The sequence below is a fragment of the Anoplolepis gracilipes genome, chromosome 10 (genome assembly GCF_047496725.1).
Source record: "Anoplolepis gracilipes chromosome 10, ASM4749672v1, whole genome shotgun sequence".
NCBI classification, from domain to species: Eukaryota; Metazoa; Arthropoda; class Insecta; order Hymenoptera; family Formicidae; genus Anoplolepis; species Anoplolepis gracilipes.
Window position 1 is genome coordinate 1,771,716 of NC_132979.1, and position 17,083 is coordinate 1,788,798.

Consider the following 17,083-nt stretch of genomic DNA (forward strand, 5'->3'; position numbering starts at 1 on the left):
ATTCACATCAGTTATATATATGTATATATATATATATATATATATATATATATATATATATATATATATATATATATATATATAATTATGTCATTCTTAAATCGGTAATCGATAAACGCAACGCCGTTTTGTAAAATCCGCTGTTAGCAGCTATCGATATCTCGTATAACCAACGTATGAGTATAAAATCTCTGCAATGACAAAGTGACGAGAAAAAAAAAGAAAAGAGAAGGGAAGGTGCTAGGAAAAGATCAACAGTTTATCGAAAACACACCGCAGATGTGAGAGCTCAACGTGAGAGCGAAAATCGTAGAAGAAGAAAGTGTGTGTTCTGAAAAAAAAACTTTTATATTTTTATTCACGTTTTTCGTGAGAGACATACTCGCCGCAGTCATAGCAATTTAGTGCGATATCACTTATATCGTTTGTATCTCAGCAACCGAAAACATGTCCAATAAATACGAGACGTAAGTGAAAGTGTTCTCCCTTTATTTCATCGTGTTTCTTCACGGGTGTTTTTCGAGGTTAGATACATGTTTGAATACACATAGTGAAAATATACGTCAAAATAAATATTTTCGTTGTTGGATAACAATCGTTTATCACAAAGCATTTAATTCATCCTTATCTCGGTGAAAATATGCTTTTTTGACGTAACAATAGACGTAGTAATTTAGTCGGATTAGTGGTGAGGTATCTCTTCAATTTTCTTAACAATATTTAATACTTTCATCGTCATAACCTTTCACTTTAATAATAGCCAATGTCAACATTTTGTGACAATTTATTTTTTTAATAATTACATTTAAAAAAAAAAACTGACATTGTTACTATGTTTTAAACATATGGAAGAATTAAAATGAAATACAATTTCAGCAAAGATTTTGATATTTATTAATACATAATATAATAATAAATATTTAAGATATGTAGATGTGCAGATATATATTTTTTACTTATCTTATAAATTATGACAGCACTTACAGATTAAAGGCTACTGAGGAGAGTACAGTTGAAGACGAGGAGTCTCAATCAAAGGATAATCAAAAGGTCGAAAAAGGTCCACCTGTGAGTGAGATTCAGAGATTTTATTGGTATATGAATATTTAGATATTACCATTGAATAAAAATATTTGATAATTATCTGTTTATAGCCTCCAATAGAAATAAATCCAAATGAGCATAAATTACAATATGCTTATGCACTTTGGTACAGTCGACGTAGTGGCCTTGGCAAACAAACTAGCATACAAAATTATGTCCAAAATTTAAAGCTGGTCGGTAGGTTTGCAAGTGTAGAACAGTTTTGGGGTCTTTATAGTCATTTAGTACGACCATCAGAACTTACAGTACATACAGATTTTCATCTTTTCAAAGTTGGTATAAAACCCATATGGGAGGTAAATGTACTATTTTGTACATTATATTTATTATATTTAAATATTATATTCATAAATATATATGCATTATATATGCAAAACTTATATATTATTTATTTTTTGTAGGATGAAGCAAATCAAAAAGGTGGTAAATGGATAGTAAGATTACGAAAAGGTTTAGTATCTAGATGTTGGGAAAATCTTATATTGGCAATGTTAGGTGAGCAATTTATGGTAGGAGAAGAAATTTGTGGAGCTGTTGTATCGATAAGATTTCAGGTAAATTAATTTCCATATTTATTTTAACTTACACAAATGTAATAAACTCTTTACTAACATTAAAATTTTTTTTTGTTAATAGGAAGACGTAATATGTGTATGGAATAAGACTGCATCAGATGTAGCAACAACAGCGCGAATTAGAGATACATTAAGAAGAGTATTACATCTTCCTGCTAGTGCCTCTATGGAGTACAAAACTCACAATGACAGTATGAAGAGTGTACATCGGCTCTAAAGTTATATAATTTTGAGAATGAGACATATTACAAGCCTTCTGACAAACATAAGGTAAGTTAAACAATCTGATATAAAGCAATATCAAACAGATCTTGAAGATTTTTCGTTATCTAAATTATTGTCAAGGTTTTCAAAGATGCAACAGTTTCATACCTCCCAGGAGATTGCACATCTATTTGACAGAAAATAAATAAGACGTGGAAAGTTTTGAAAACATCCATTTGACGATACACTTTATTCACAAGTGTCTCTGTGTTGTAACTTATGTAAATAATGAATTCACATTGATAAGAAATAAATAAATGCCCTTATTTCCAAGATATGTAATATAAAAAAAATTATCTATCTTAAATTTTGTTTATCCAATTTCGCATAAATGTTTCTCACACAAAATTATCTCTTTTAAAATTGTTTTTTTTTTTTTTTTTAAGGATTATATATATATATGTGTGTGTGTGTGTGTAAAAACATAAAAATTAAATACAGATTTGGATTATTTTTCTTGGTTTACAAGTATCAATAATTGGATCATATTTTATTTTAAGTTAATTTTGTATTATACCATACAGATGCTGCACATAACTGTAAAAAAACGAAGATTGCATTCACTGTTACAAATGTTTTTAATATTTAAAACTTAATTTTAACTTTATATACAGAGGAAGACCCTTATCTAGCTGTACACATGAGATCGCATTGCGCAAAATGTATAAGTGATAATTATTATGAATTGAAAAATATATTATGATTCTATACACATACAACAAAGATTTTCAAATAAGTTAGCAAAAGAACATATATATTACATCATATAGGAGATGTAACATTTATCTTCGGTATGTACATATACATAAACGCGTAATTCAAACAATAACATTACATTGGTTTTCCAAGTAGGCCTAAGTCATGAGCCAGAATATGGTTTTTATATCATCACGTAAAACGATTTTTCAGATTTAAAATAGGACTATTTAAAATAATAAAAATAATTATATATATTATGATATATTTATATATATATATTTTTATAAAAATTATAATAATTATGATAAAGAAATATTGGTATTTTGGTCGATATAATGTTTATAGACTAGAATTGGGTGTATTCCATAAGAAAGGAGGCCCAATATGAAAAAGTCTTGTATTAATTGTATTTTTATCCTATAATTTTATCCTGTATACAAAGATTTTTATATAAAAAGCTGAGGATTTTATAGCCCTAAAACAATATTTGCAACCATACCTGCAACAAAATTATTACATTAATTTTAGAAACGCATGGGAGAAATATATATATTCAAGGTTATATATATTTATATTTACCTAATACAAATGAGAATATTAATTTAAAGTTCACAGAAAGATGGAGATAATCAGGCACCCTATGACTTTGTTCTCCTTCAGTAGGTAGAAGCAGTCCAATTATGCATATAATTCCTGTGATGAGTGCTACATAATTTGTACCTCCTAAAATTTAATCATTTATATTTATATAGTGTGCTATTTATTTTTTGCCAAGGTAATTGTTTTGTAATAATTATGATCTCCAATGAGGATTCAATTTATCTTTGGCACAATCTTTTATATATGTATCAATTTAGAATCATCAATCATTTTATGATATAGAAATATAAAATCTTGGTTATTTTATTTTCTTGGTGCAAAATATATTATCACAATACATCTAAAAAATTTAGGTTTGGTTTAAAATAATTGTAATATATTTACTCACTATCTATCGTCTTATTTCGGGTTATAAGTGCATAAGATTGTTGCTGCCTGCTTTCATTTATTGGCAGCTGTTGAAACATATCTGGATCTGGTGTTGACCTTCCAGCTGTTTCTGTCGTTCCAGAGAGAAGTTTAGCTTCAACATCTCGTTTACCAATCACCTAGCATGATTTGCAAAATTTTACCTTATTTATAAGTCTTCACAATGACTATGTCATTGTTTTAAATATAATAAACATTACCTGCTTAGTAGGGTATTCTTGCATATGTATTCTGAATTTATCAAGTACATTACAATTACTTGCCAACAATGCTGTATGCCTGACAACAATATCAACGCAGCAGCTAGCTTTTATTATGCCTTCTGGATCAACCACTTGATATTTGTTTGGTGCAGTACATAAAACTAAAATATTAACATTAAACACATACACACACATACATAGACATTACAGACATAAAATAAAAATTAGATTTACATTTTAAAGAAAAAAAAGATACCTTTAAATTTTACAGGAAAATCATACGGATTATACAAAGTCAATACTTGTTTGTGAGTAGATTGATCGTCTAAATAGAACGAGATATTTTGTGGAAACACAAAAATTGGTAATTTCCGAGGTGTAGCTGCTAATGGCGGTGGCATTGTACTTGCTTAATTTTGAGTTGTCCATACACCTGAAAAATATAATATGTAGCAATTGTGTATTTTGCACAAATATCTTTTGCTTGCTATAAGTATAATTTTATATATAAATTTGTACATCTTTTTTTTTACAGGTAGAAAATTATGTACGTAAATAAAGTGACTTTAAATATATTTATTAAATTAATTTAAAAGAATAAATTTATAACCTGATATATAAGGTGTTTAAAAATTATCCATTGCAAGGAGCATAAATTATATATAAAGATAATTTGTGTAATATACACACCTGTGAATTTATGTGCTTGCAAATTAACAAATACAATCAGGATTGGTATGATTAAAAAATTAATTTTCCAGATTCACACTCGAAGGGAATCCAAGTATCAGACAACGCTAATTGTTATCTGAATAAAATCACCACACATACAGTGAGATTTTACGAATGACGTATAAAAATGAATGACATTTCGTTGATTAGACTTCGCGCCGCGTGTCAAGGCTGTATATGTATGAATATTTACAAAAATATTTACAAATGAATAAATCTCCTTTTGATCATCGTTATAGCTACCAACGAGATACATTCGCGTATCATACAGTCTGACACAGTTCTAACTCGAATGTAGGCATCGCTTCTAGATATTTGTACGTCATGGTTCAGAATTTTGTAACAGAAACGTACCACGCGTGTAAATAAACACCCTGTCACGCGATTGGCTATCGAATAGAAAAATTTTCGGGACTTTAATAATTCTCTATTTGATAGCCAATCGCGTGACATTACGTCTACCTGTTAGTTGCTATGTCAGGTTAGGTTGTCAAATAAGAATGCCATCAGTGACCAAGAACTAAAAATTAGATATAGTTTGTGCTTGTGATTTAAAAGAGATAATAATAAGTATAAATATAATTGCGAATAAAATTAATTATCCCAGTTTGTTTTGTAAAAGGGTGTAATAGCACTCGTTATAAAAGTCATGAAAAGGATGAGACGATAATCTTTTTCAGGTATGTAATATAAAATTTAATATACATTACTTTAAAGTTTAATGTAGCTTTTACAATTAATTACTATAATAATTATAGCTGTTTCAATCATATTACAAAAGTTCATAATTAATATAAACATTAATAATAATAATAATAAGTGAGTTTATATAATTATTATTTACATTATGTAATGTGTACGTATATGGCTTTGAATTAAAGAATTTGTAATGGAATAGCATAATAATAAATAATATAAATAATATTTAATAAATATAAAAGAATTTGAAAAAATGCAGCTGATGATGATTTGTATTTCGCGCGCAAAATGCGAGTGACAAATTGCGGGAACACTATTTATATATTCGCTTGATTTTGCTATAGGATATGCAACTTGCTGGCACTCCATATATACTTATATAGTCAAAGCTTCCGTAGTTGTCCATTTTTAAAGTTACTCAAATAAATTCTTATTAAAAAGACATGAATAAACAGCTGAGTAAAATAAGAATCGGTGCCGGATAATAGGCTTTTTTACGAGGTATAATTTGCTCTTAAAAAAAAAAAAATATATATATATATAACACCTTGCAGAGAAAATAACACGCAATTCAGCAGTCGACCTCCCACTTTTCCGGTTGCGCGCTAACGGAAAATGATTGGCTATGCTGCTATACCGCGTTGTTCTCTGCTCCCTGCTACTATTGTCGCGTACTGTGTGCAGGAGCCATAACGACACATATCTCGCCGGCAGAAGGGCGAACAGCGTAGATGATTGTGCGTACCAATTTGTGCTAAATAATGTTTATGCGTTATTACGCTTTTCGTGAAAGTTGTAATATATAAGCCAAGTGTTATCTTATAACTGATGGTGACAGATAATCAAGTGCGACTGTAGCGTTGATAGTACAAACGTGATCGACTTGTCCTTCAACGAAATTCAAGTAAGAGACTATCACCTATTTTTTTTTTTTTTTTTTTTTTTTTTTTTTTTTCCCCCCGAGGGAATTACACTATAAATGGCTCTCGAACTTGTGGCCATTATTTCATTCATTCGTTTACTCGTAATAACATATGAGAGATGAGAGGCGAACTCCTGGGGCTACGAGTCCTACAAAATTCCTATACAGAGAAGAGCCACGCGTCACCTCATTATCACAAAGATATATATAGTGTTGTAGGAGGCTATCATTCGCACGATGATTTTTGCAAATTTCTTTTAATCTCCGTTCAACTTATTTTTCTTTCCATTATCATTATCTTTTTAAAACGATGCGTAAGAGTGTATTTATATAAGGGAGATTTTTAAATATATAAAAGTTATATACTATAAAATGTAAAAGTTCTTATAATCTGTAAATACGAAACGAAATTGCGAATTGTATCAAAGAATGCGAGCATGCATTAGTTTATTAATTATTAAAACATAATTTGTCGACGTAATTTATTTCATCAGTGTATTGATATTATGTAAACATTTTTTTATAATTTATTGAAAAAAATATTGATACTTTCTGTACAGAAAGAAAAGAAAAGAGATAAAATTAAAACTAAATATTAAATCTAAATTAGAATATTTTGAAATTTAACACTATGTTAGTTTCTTTAGACATTTTTTTATAAATGTTTATTTTGTGTCATTATCGAAATTTACAGGTAATTTACAGCCCCATTCATCATGAATATTAATACGAGGGTATTCTTTGACATCGAAGTCGGTGGACTGCCCATGGGTAGAATAGTATTTGAGCTTTTTCAGGACATTTGTCCTATAACGTGCGAAAACTTTCGCGCTTTATGTACTGGAGAGAAAGGACTTGGGAAAACAACAGGCAAACCTTTGTATTATAAAGGAATTGTTTTTCATAGGGTTGTAAAAGATTTTATGATTCAAGGTGGAGATTTTTCAATAGGTAATGGAACAGGTGGTGAATCCATTTATGGTGGTACATTTACAGGTAAATAAATATTATTTCTAGTATTATATATAAATATTTAATTCAAAATTACAAATTTGATAGATATATTATCTTATATCTTTGTTTGTTTACTTAAGAATGATTGTTATTTTTGTAGATGAAAACTTTATCATCAAGCATAATAAGCCATTTTTGTTATCAATGGCAAATCGTGGAAAAGATACCAATGGCTCACAATTTTTCATGTGAGTATCTTAAGATAAGATTATTTGGAAATATTTTAAAATTTCTATTTAAATTTATAATTATTAAATTTAATATATTATAATATATTTACAATATAATATTACAAATATTATAAAGCATAATTGTATCTGCTTTATGTATGTATAGCAGCAAAACCTTACAGGCACCTTAGCAAGCTAGTACAACATGGTTATTACGTGTTTCCTTTATTACATAAAGAAAATTCTCTCTTTGCAGAGAGAAATTTTCTGAAATTATTTTTCCTCCATTAAAAAATAACTAGGTATTTTATGCAAGTAAGGGGTAAAGTTAATGTAATATTTATTCACATTTACCAGAGAACTCTCTCATGATTAATTACATCCAATATAATTTTTAATAAAATATGCATAGAATTAAAATCAAGCTAATGAAAGTATTGTTGGATTCGTAACAATAGTGGTTGCATTATTTTCTAAATTCACGATTGATAGGTTTAAATATATGGTACAAATCAGCAAATTTCAATTCAACACGAATGTACAATTTCATTCCCATCATGATTTATGCAGCAAACACGCAAAGGATATTGAAAAACATAGAAATAAGAATAATTCTGGAGGAATGAATAACTTAGCGATGTTTTTGTGTAGTCATGAGGGAAGGGTCTGCACATCACTACTACAACACAATGACCAATGAAAGCTGGCTCTTTCTGTTCATCTCTCATCCCCTTAATCATATTTTGTTGTTGTAGTACAACACAACCAGCGCCTCACCTCGACAAGTAAGTATAGATCCATGTTTAATATATATATATATATATATATATATAATTTGTTTAAAAACCTGTTTGTCTATATGCAAGTATTTTCTTCCTTCAGTGTCCATGTGGTTTTTGGAGAAGTAGTGACTGGGCAAGAAATCATTACACACATTGAAGGACTTCCAGTAGATCGCATGTCTCGTCCATTACAAGATGCTAAGGTTGTAAACTGTGGAGAATTAGTTTTGAAGATAAAGAGTAAAGGTATAATTGCTATCTATTTATTCTTACAATACAGATGTAAGATTTAAACAATTTTCTAAAATAAATATATGTTACTATACGTTTTAGCAAAAAAACGAGAAGCTAAGCAAAGTAGTTCTGAGGATTCCGAGTCTGATTCCTATCCCGATAAAGCAAAAAAGAAAAAGAAGAGCAAAAAAAGGTACAGCAGATAAGAATATAAATTTTGAATGTCAATTATTTTATTATGAATGTAAATTATTAATTTATTAAAACAGAAAAAGATGAATTTTTAAATCCGTTAAAATATTTAATATTAATAATCATAATATATTATTTCAGTAAAAAGAAAGTAAAGTCAGAAGACGGTGAAATTCGGGATTCTAATGAGGAAGATAGCGGGCAACCACATCCACTAGTATCTGTTACTAAAATTGATCCTGATGAAATTCCAGAAGTACCGGCAAATAAATTTTTATATAGAGCAGGCTCCACCAATAATGCAAATCAGAAGGAATTTAGACAGCATTATGGAAGAGATCGTGTACGATCTCACAGAAAGACTGGTCGTGTTTTTAAGGGTAGAGGAATATTCGTAAGTGATTATTAATATAAGTTAGTATTTGTTATGTAACTGGCTATTAAATGAATTAATTATGTATTTGTAATGAACTAATGAAAATGTAGCATCGAATTTCATTCGTTAGCTTCATTCATATATTAATCTTAATCAAATGTATGTATTTTAAATAAATTTTCAGCGATATCATACTCCTTCTCGAAGTCGTTCCAGAAGTATAACTCCACCTCATTGGAAGCAAGCTCAAAATCGTACTATCAAATTGCACGAATTTCAGGTATATATATTATAGCGTGTACATATATTAAAATACATATATACGATTGTTAGTTCCTTTTTTTGCATTGTGAATTTATATTGCAGAAAATAGAAAAGGAACGTGTCAAGAAAGAAGAGGGATTTGATAAGCAAGGTGAAATTGACAGACCTAAAAAATTTGCAGACAATTCTGATGAAAATAATCAAGTACAAGATCTAGATAATATATGCACAACAGAATTGATGGAGAATAAAGAAAATGACCAGATAGATGAGACAGCAGCTATGAATAAAATAGCCTATCAGCAAGATGACAATGCAAAGAGAGACATGGAAGATAATGACATTACGCAAAACAAAGAGGATATTAAACATAATAAGAATGAAAAATCATTAAAACGTGACAACAATCGATCTTACAATGACAGAAGTTCCCGACGTGATTCGAGAGATAGAAGCAGACGGCGCGGACGTTCTCGATCAAGAGATCGCCGAAGATCAAGAGAGAGGGACTATGATCGTAGAGGAAGTCGTGATAGAAGGAATCGGAGAAATTATTCTCCTCGTAGACGAGATTCTTACAGAGCTAACAGAAGAGATAATTACAGACACTACGATAGACGCAACGATAGACGTCCAAATAATTTTAATTCCTACCAAGACAACGATAATTTTTCGCGCTATGACAAAAATAAATATAAAAAAATTGATAGCGTAACGGATACGAGTCAACCGAAATTTAAACGTCGTTCACGATCAAGCAGTTCAAGTAGCCAGCACTCCAAAAAGTAATTTGTATGTCATTTCATGTTCTTTTCTTTTACTTATCCTGTTAAGTATGAAAAATTATTATATAATATCAATTATCAAAAAGAAATCACCAACATTATTAGTTTGTGGATCAATAGTGCTATATAATAATATCAGAATTATTATAACTCAATTCTCTTTTGATCACTTATTTGATTAGTGCACGTTTCTGTGGAGTGTATAATAAAATCTATTATATGTTTGTATATTCTCTTACAAAAGAATATCTATATTTCGAATCTTCTCTACCTCTTTCCTATACTAAAACTTCATATATATATTGAATATATGTATTGCATTGCTTAAAAAAAAAAAGATTTCCAAGATATTTCCATATCAAAACTTTCTCAGAAATTTCTGATCTTTTTCAGAATTAAAAATCGAAATATTTCAATTAACTAAGTTACATAAATTAAATCTTAAATTATATATAATGTAATTAATGAAAAAAGCTATATATATACTTTAAATATTTTTTATGTGCAAAGCTTTTAAAATATATATCATGTAAAATTGTAATAAATAAATGACTTGTATTCATATTTATGTAATTTTTTTGAATTATAATTAGAGAAAGTCGTTAACAAAAAAGATCTAGGAAAAATAATTTGTATATGTTTGGCTTTATTTTACAAAATATATTTATAAATTGATAATATGTGCTTTCTACATAAATTGATAAGCAGCACTTAAAGCTTAACAAATACCAACGTCAATCGATCAATCTGTATTAGATGGAGGACTCGAAGTTTGTTCTGTTCTATGCTAAAAAAGTTTTGAAGCGTTTTATTAACTAATCGAAGCAAAGAAATCTATACCTTTTTCATCTTGACTTGATCAATCAAAGAAATGAAAACTTTTGTAGCATCAAACAGAAGGCACCTCAAAATGGCAAAACTTGTAACAATTAGCAAAATGCCTTGAATTATGCACAATCAGCTCCGAATGTTAATTAATAGCAGACTTTGTATAAAATATATATAAATATTATTAGAATTAATGTTATGCAATTTACGTAAAATCACAGTATATACTAAAACTGCTTGTATAATTCACCATGGATTTTGACCATGCGGTGGCTGAGTACCACCATAACGCGGCATTGTCGCATAGCCTCCGTATGGAACTTGAGGCATACCTTGGTACGGATTGTATCCTCCTAAAAAAAAATCAAAAATTTTGTTATGCATTTTGAATTATATATACAGATAATAGAACCAAAATATACCTTGTGTAGGATATGGCATTGTAGCATATGGATTGTACGTTGTCGGCATCGGTGGAGGAACATAGGCTGGATAGGGTGTTGCTGGTGTAGCACCGTAAGGTATAGGCATACCACCTTGATGTTGCGTAGGATATGGTAGCTGCGGCGGTGCCGTACCGATTTCCGCTGGTTGATTTACACCGGATTGTCCTTTTAAGATAGACTTGATATATATTTTTTTGAACTTCAGAGAATATTAATAAAGCCGATAAATGTATTCAGATTTAGTACCACTGCTATGATGAGACGGGATGCTTGGTGTTGTAGCAGGACCGGTATGACTCAAGTTCGTTGTTAAATCCTTCAATAGTTCTTCTTTTTCAGTTTTTCGGGCGAAACAGAAGTCGGATATCTTGTTTTGGAAAACTACCAGTAGCTACGCAGATAGAAAAGTAAATTGTTTAGACAGTGACAAAAAATTGGGACAAATAACGAATTGTCACGACATAAATGTGTACCTGTGTCAAGTCGTTATAAAATTTAGCCCCTTCTGTCAAGTTACTTTTTAACTCTTTAAATGCATCATAAGCGGAAGCCAGTTTACAGAGCATTGTTTCCCGGGCGCTTCCACTACCAGCTTGTTCATTCGTAAATTCTGTATGACATGTCTAAAAACATAACAAATTTATACATATATATACAGTATATCTCTGTTTCATCTTTTTTGCAACAAATTACAATTGTTTCCTGTATGTGTGTGAAATCTTAAACGTACCTGAATTTCAGCAACTAATTTTTCTTGACGTGCTATGCTTTCTCGTACTTGTTTTTGTAAAGGTCCATAACATTTTCCCAAACTTTCGACAGATAAATTTGGTTCATCGATCGCACCATCTTTAGCTAGCGCCGAAAGGAATGTAGTCTTCATATCATTGGTAGCGGATTTGAATTCGCTTTCAATAGCATCTCGTTCAGCTTTCAATGTTTCCACCTAAAAGAAAATATTTAATAACGATTAGAATTCAAGAAATTAATCCACACAAAGCAATTCACTGTATTGTTGTCCACCTACATTATCCATTAATTTTCTGAGTTGTACAACAACATTACTCTCTTGTATAGCCGAACCTTGCGGAACAATCCTAGTAAGTTCGTCCTCATCCAAACTTAAAATTTCCATTCCTTCTTTATTACTTTCAAATTTGTCACGAACCACCTTATGCGTCGATGATTATATAATAAAACATTAATAAAAGTACAGATTCATTAAGTCGTATTTTAACTTTGAAGTATCTTTTTACCTTATCAGCAGTAATTGCGTTATTTATAATTTCACGATATTTTTGTAAATTAATAGTAAATTGTTCTGTCAGTCGGGCACTGGGTGTTCGCTTCCAACGTTCTTTGAATTGTTCTCTTAATTGGTTGTCTGATTCACGTTCCTCTTGCAACATTCTATCACACTATAAAAAAATAACATGTAGCAATTTAAAAAGTCTCAGCTTAAAGAAAATATAAGAGGCAATATACATATATGTATTTGTTTACCTCGTCCAAAAGCTCTTTATTACGTTGTAATAAATCCGGTAGTTCTTTCGTAGCTACTTCTAAAGCTTGTATGCCTCCTGCATTTCGCACATAAAGGGCTTTTTCTAATACCGATTGAGGTATTTCTGTTCCACTTGTATCTTCTATAGCCGCTGGTAGATTCAAACTTGCCAAAACACTATAATAATAAGACAGTTAATTACAAGTTTATAATATTCCACGACATATTGTGTTACTTTATATGTACATCTATACCTGTTTAAAAGTTGAGTCATTTCTCGAAGGTTTGAAACTTCGTAATTGACAAGCTCATTACGACGATTCTCATAGGCTGACAATGCATTATGAATAGTAACAGGTAATAATTCCACAAACAAATCTATAAATGTGAGACAATATAAGTACAATATTTGTGAAAAAAAACAAGATATTTCTTTTCTTTTTTAAAATTATTAATATCGCGTTTAACCTTTAAAATCAGAACTGAATGTTTCGGGAAGCGGAAGTAATTTAGCAACACTAGCTTTTCCTATAGCTTCTACATTCTTAATGTCTGGAATTCTTTCGTGATATATAAAATCATTATCCTTTTTTACTTCCGTCAGATTTCTTTGTGCTCTGTTGGCATAATCTTGGAATAAGCTTGGCTTATTTGATCTTTGCTGGGCAGCTTTGAACAACTCCACAGCATGCTAAAAATGTTAATATATCATTATAAACATAGACTTTTATATAAAATAGATAACTGAATTGATATATATCACAATTACCTCTAATCTAGCAATTTCTTCTCCAATCAATTTATTATTTTTGCATACGAGTGATTGATAATATTCAGCCATGGCGCGATAACCAGCTTGTTTACCTGCTATCTGTAAACCAGATTTATCTATAAAAATAATATATGCAAATGTAAGGAAAAAATTATCTATATTTTTTAATATACTAACCAAAGGCACCCATTCTTTGTCCCAAAATGCACGAAAGATTTCCTTTTGAAATAATTTCAAAGCATCTGCATATAATTCTTCTGCTTGTGCTGCCAGTCTAGCGACAACGCCGTCTTTCATAGAATCGTGGATTGCTTTATGCACAAATATTTCTTGCGCTTGCGCGAGCATTAATGCACTTAATGCTCCAAGCGTTTCTGGACTAATATCAGGCGTTGGTTCTTGTTGAATTGCCATCATGACATTTCCTTTCAGATAATTAAATATCCCAGCTGATTGCTAAAGAAGAATTTTAATTGATTAAGATACACAAAATATGTAAGAATATTATTAATGAGGTATAGAAATATGAAAAAGCAAACCTGAAATAATTTAGCCGACAGTCTCAATCCTTCGTCACTATCTAACGATTGTGTAGCAGCTATCGAACTTTGTAAAGAAGCGATATTGAAAAGTACGCATACTTTTTCATATGCCAATGTGCTAATGGCTGTGCATAACAATATTATAAGTTATATCACATTTTGATACACATTCATTCAAGTAATCTATATCACTTTATCTTATCTGTCATTCCATCTATCTGATATATTCTTAATTTAGAAATTATATATGTATAATGTTCTGTTTTAACATGTTTTATCAGTTATTTTAAATCGTTCACAAATAATTTATATATTTTATAATAAAATTTTAATTAAAAAGCATAGATTAAGGTACATCCTTTTATTTTTCAATACTTACTTAAACTAAGTTTCCCACCAAAAATTGTACGATCAAAGGCATCTTTCCACTTGAATGGTATTTGTAATTCATGAGCAGGGATTTTTCCTTCCAAAGCACATAATTGATCATAATAGCTATAAATAAAGTTACAGTATATATATATATATATATATATATATATATATATATATATATATATATATGAGCATTCATTATTCTAACAAAAATAATAGAATTTTATTCTATGAGAAACTTCTTAATATAACTTTAAACTTTCTTTGTACCAATATGAATTGTAAATTTTAAAGTTCATTTGCAATGCAAACATTGTCAATAATCTATGTCATTAAAGTTAACTGTATAAAAATTTTTAATAGTACTTATGACATGTGTAAGCTTTTTTTTTTCAGGTGGAAAACGTGTAAAAAAAAAAAAAAGCGAAATATTTGAGACATCTTGTAAATAAATAACAACTGTCAATGAGTCAATTAAAAATTCACCGTCAGCAAGTCATCGACTGTATCACTGATGTGGCTTTAACAGAGCAAATACATAAAACGTGCAGCCAATATATAAGTGGAATACATACGTGTTTCATCAGACAATTTGAAAAGTCATGACAATAATTTGTGACACTAATAATTGTCGCATGAAATTTAATCGAAATAAAAAAAGATGACTCATACCTGTAGATAACCTGCAAAGAACTTTCATATTTCTCAAAGGCCCGCCAAAGGGCGTTATTTCTCAGCTTGCTAAATTCCGCGATAGCGTCCGTATAATCTTTCTGATTGCCTGGGGTGTTGTAGGTTGATTTAATGACATTTGTAAGCGGTTTTACTATATCAACGTCGGAAGGTTTCTTCAACGGAATCGCAATAAGCTCAGCCATCTTGACGTATAATGTCAAATGTGACATAAGTCCTCAATCATAGAGTTCTATAGTATACTAGAATGAGCTCTCCCTATACCAGCTTACAAAAAAATTAAGACCACAGAGGGCGTTTTCCAGCAAGCGACACAGCGACACAGTGTCCATTAGTGTGAGAGAGAACATTCGTTGTGTCTCCCTTACACTAATGGACACTGTGTTACCCTGTGTCGTCTGTGTCTTTACTGGAAAACCCCCAGAATTAGAAGGAAATATGTATAGTCTTGGAAGGATTTCTATCTCTTTTTACATGCATTATATCATTTAAATCAGCACATTTCTCATCAGATATTTGGCAAAGAAAATGGTGGACGAGAGATCCGATAAGGGACAATGTTAATTGGCCATTGAATGTTAGAATCTTCTGATTGGCTAACCGTGCTGCTTACCCTAGGCATCGGTCAATATGTATGGTTGTGTGCTATCGGAATGTATGCTAACGGGACTCTCTCGAAAATGATATGGGAAATGTTTTGGTTTTATTTATCAATTTAAACAATAAAATTGAAAAAATGGTTGTAAATTATTTATTATTCTTCTAATCCAGTAAAATATGTATATATATGAAATCAATATTTTTGACTACTATCAGAGAGAAATCTGAGAGGCGCCCATGCCTCAGACACTTTTTCCCCGCGGTACAGTGGCGCTAACTAGATCCATTTTACAGCCGGCGGAACTACATGGATCTACTTTTCGGTAAAGCGACCGATTGGTTTGTGTCCGTGCTAGATCCGCAATTGTGAAGGTCTCAAAATATGAAACAGATTTATATTATAATATATATACAGGGTGTCTCATAACTAACGAGCCAACGCTCGTGAACGGATAGAGTACAGTGAACTGAACAAAAAAGTATTAGGTTATTTTGTGATTTTCGCAATAATTATTAAAATATTAATTAAAAACGTTTAGCGAACAATATTATACATATGTACAAGATGTCCGATAATAATCGCCCCATCTCTAGGGCTGATAGAGCAGGTCAAACTGAACATAAAAGTCCTGTATCATTTTCCGATTTTCGCAATAATTATTAAAATATTAATTAAAAACGCTTAGCGTATGAGCGCGCGTCGCATATAGCGTTCAGCATATCCTGAGCGTTTTTAATTAATAGTTCATCAATTATTAGTTATGAGACACCCTGTATATATATATATATATATATATATATAGTAATATGTTATAAACAATGCTTACAACAGTCTGTTGCTTATCTATCTAATGCTTTCTTCTCGTTAGATGCCTCGACATTTTTTGACTTTTTAATCGAATATGTATATCCGTGTACCATGTTTATTCCTGACACCTGCATTATTGATAATAAAGATACTTAAATTGTGTTGTTAACATGACTAGTATTTATATCACATATCATAGATGTACATAATGATACGGCTTTTTCTCTTAAAAAGGAGTAAATATGCCAACAAATTATAGTGATTCTAAATTTGTTCTGAGATATAATTTTATTAGCAAAGTGTAAAATGTCAAAACAATTATTATCTCTAAAAGCATGAAAATAAGAGATTCATTAATTCCTTTATTGAGATTTTTATAATTATATTTACAACTACATATAAAATTATGTGCAATTTGTGTCATAAAAGTTAAAGAATTATTTTTAATTATATATTTAATTCTTGCAATAA

General features: G+C 30.1%; 4 protein-coding genes across 6 annotated transcripts; 2 read left to right on the forward strand and 2 right to left on the reverse strand.

Annotated features, from left to right (window-relative positions):
- The first annotated feature begins 117 nt into the window (after positions 1 to 117).
- On the forward strand, positions 118 to 2,666 carry LOC140670184 (eukaryotic translation initiation factor 4E type 2). Of its 2 annotated transcripts, none has more exons than XM_072900755.1 (6): positions 118 to 467; positions 978 to 1,068; positions 1,155 to 1,376; positions 1,506 to 1,658; positions 1,741 to 1,949; positions 2,025 to 2,666. In XM_072900755.1, the coding sequence occupies exons 1-5, from the start codon at positions 448 to 450 to the stop codon at positions 1,894 to 1,896; spliced, it is 642 nt and encodes a 213-aa protein (XP_072756856.1). In that variant the 5' UTR covers positions 118 to 447; the 3' UTR covers positions 1,897 to 1,949; positions 2,025 to 2,666. The 2 variants fall into 2 exon arrangements, with proteins under 2 accessions (XP_072756856.1, XP_072756855.1); XM_072900754.1 differs by having other exon boundaries at positions 126 to 467; positions 1,155 to 1,400.
- LOC140670186 (motile sperm domain-containing protein 1) lies at positions 2,508 to 4,884 on the reverse strand. The gene is made up of 6 exons (XM_072900756.1): positions 4,565 to 4,884; positions 4,131 to 4,307; positions 3,872 to 4,035; positions 3,631 to 3,790; positions 3,222 to 3,365; positions 2,508 to 3,141 (listed from the first exon to the last, which is right to left on the reverse strand). Exons 2-6 carry the CDS (start codon positions 4,273 to 4,275, stop codon positions 3,110 to 3,112), a joined length of 645 nt encoding a protein of 214 aa, XP_072756857.1. The 5' UTR covers positions 4,276 to 4,307; positions 4,565 to 4,884; the 3' UTR covers positions 2,508 to 3,109.
- Positions 4,885 to 5,958: 1,074 nt separating this feature from the next.
- Moca-cyp (nuclear cyclophilin protein Moca-cyp) lies at positions 5,959 to 10,272 on the forward strand. Of its 2 annotated transcripts, XM_072900738.1 has the most exons (9): positions 5,959 to 6,209; positions 6,922 to 7,223; positions 7,342 to 7,429; positions 8,167 to 8,196; positions 8,294 to 8,439; positions 8,527 to 8,620; positions 8,761 to 9,013; positions 9,180 to 9,275; positions 9,362 to 10,272. In XM_072900738.1, the coding sequence occupies exons 2-9, from the start codon at positions 6,944 to 6,946 to the stop codon at positions 10,046 to 10,048; spliced, it is 1,674 nt and encodes a 557-aa protein (XP_072756839.1). In that variant the 5' UTR covers positions 5,959 to 6,209; positions 6,922 to 6,943; the 3' UTR covers positions 10,049 to 10,272. The 2 variants fall into 2 exon arrangements, with proteins under 2 accessions (XP_072756839.1, XP_072756840.1); XM_072900739.1 differs by lacking the exons at positions 5,959 to 6,209; positions 6,922 to 7,223 and having other exon boundaries at positions 7,340 to 7,429; positions 8,063 to 8,196.
- Positions 10,273 to 10,689: 417 nt separating this feature from the next.
- Alix (programmed cell death 6-interacting protein-like protein AliX) lies at positions 10,690 to 15,442 on the reverse strand. The gene is made up of 15 exons (XM_072900735.1): positions 15,184 to 15,442; positions 14,516 to 14,631; positions 14,134 to 14,261; positions 13,772 to 14,050; positions 13,592 to 13,693; positions 13,291 to 13,513; positions 13,077 to 13,200; positions 12,822 to 12,999; positions 12,575 to 12,736; positions 12,346 to 12,489; positions 12,049 to 12,264; positions 11,792 to 11,941; positions 11,565 to 11,709; positions 11,295 to 11,483; positions 10,690 to 11,225 (listed from the first exon to the last, which is right to left on the reverse strand). The coding sequence occupies exons 1-15, from the start codon at positions 15,414 to 15,416 to the stop codon at positions 11,119 to 11,121; spliced, it is 2,496 nt and encodes an 831-aa protein (XP_072756836.1). The 5' UTR covers positions 15,417 to 15,442; the 3' UTR covers positions 10,690 to 11,118.
- Positions 15,443 to 17,083: the final 1,641 nt, after the last annotated feature.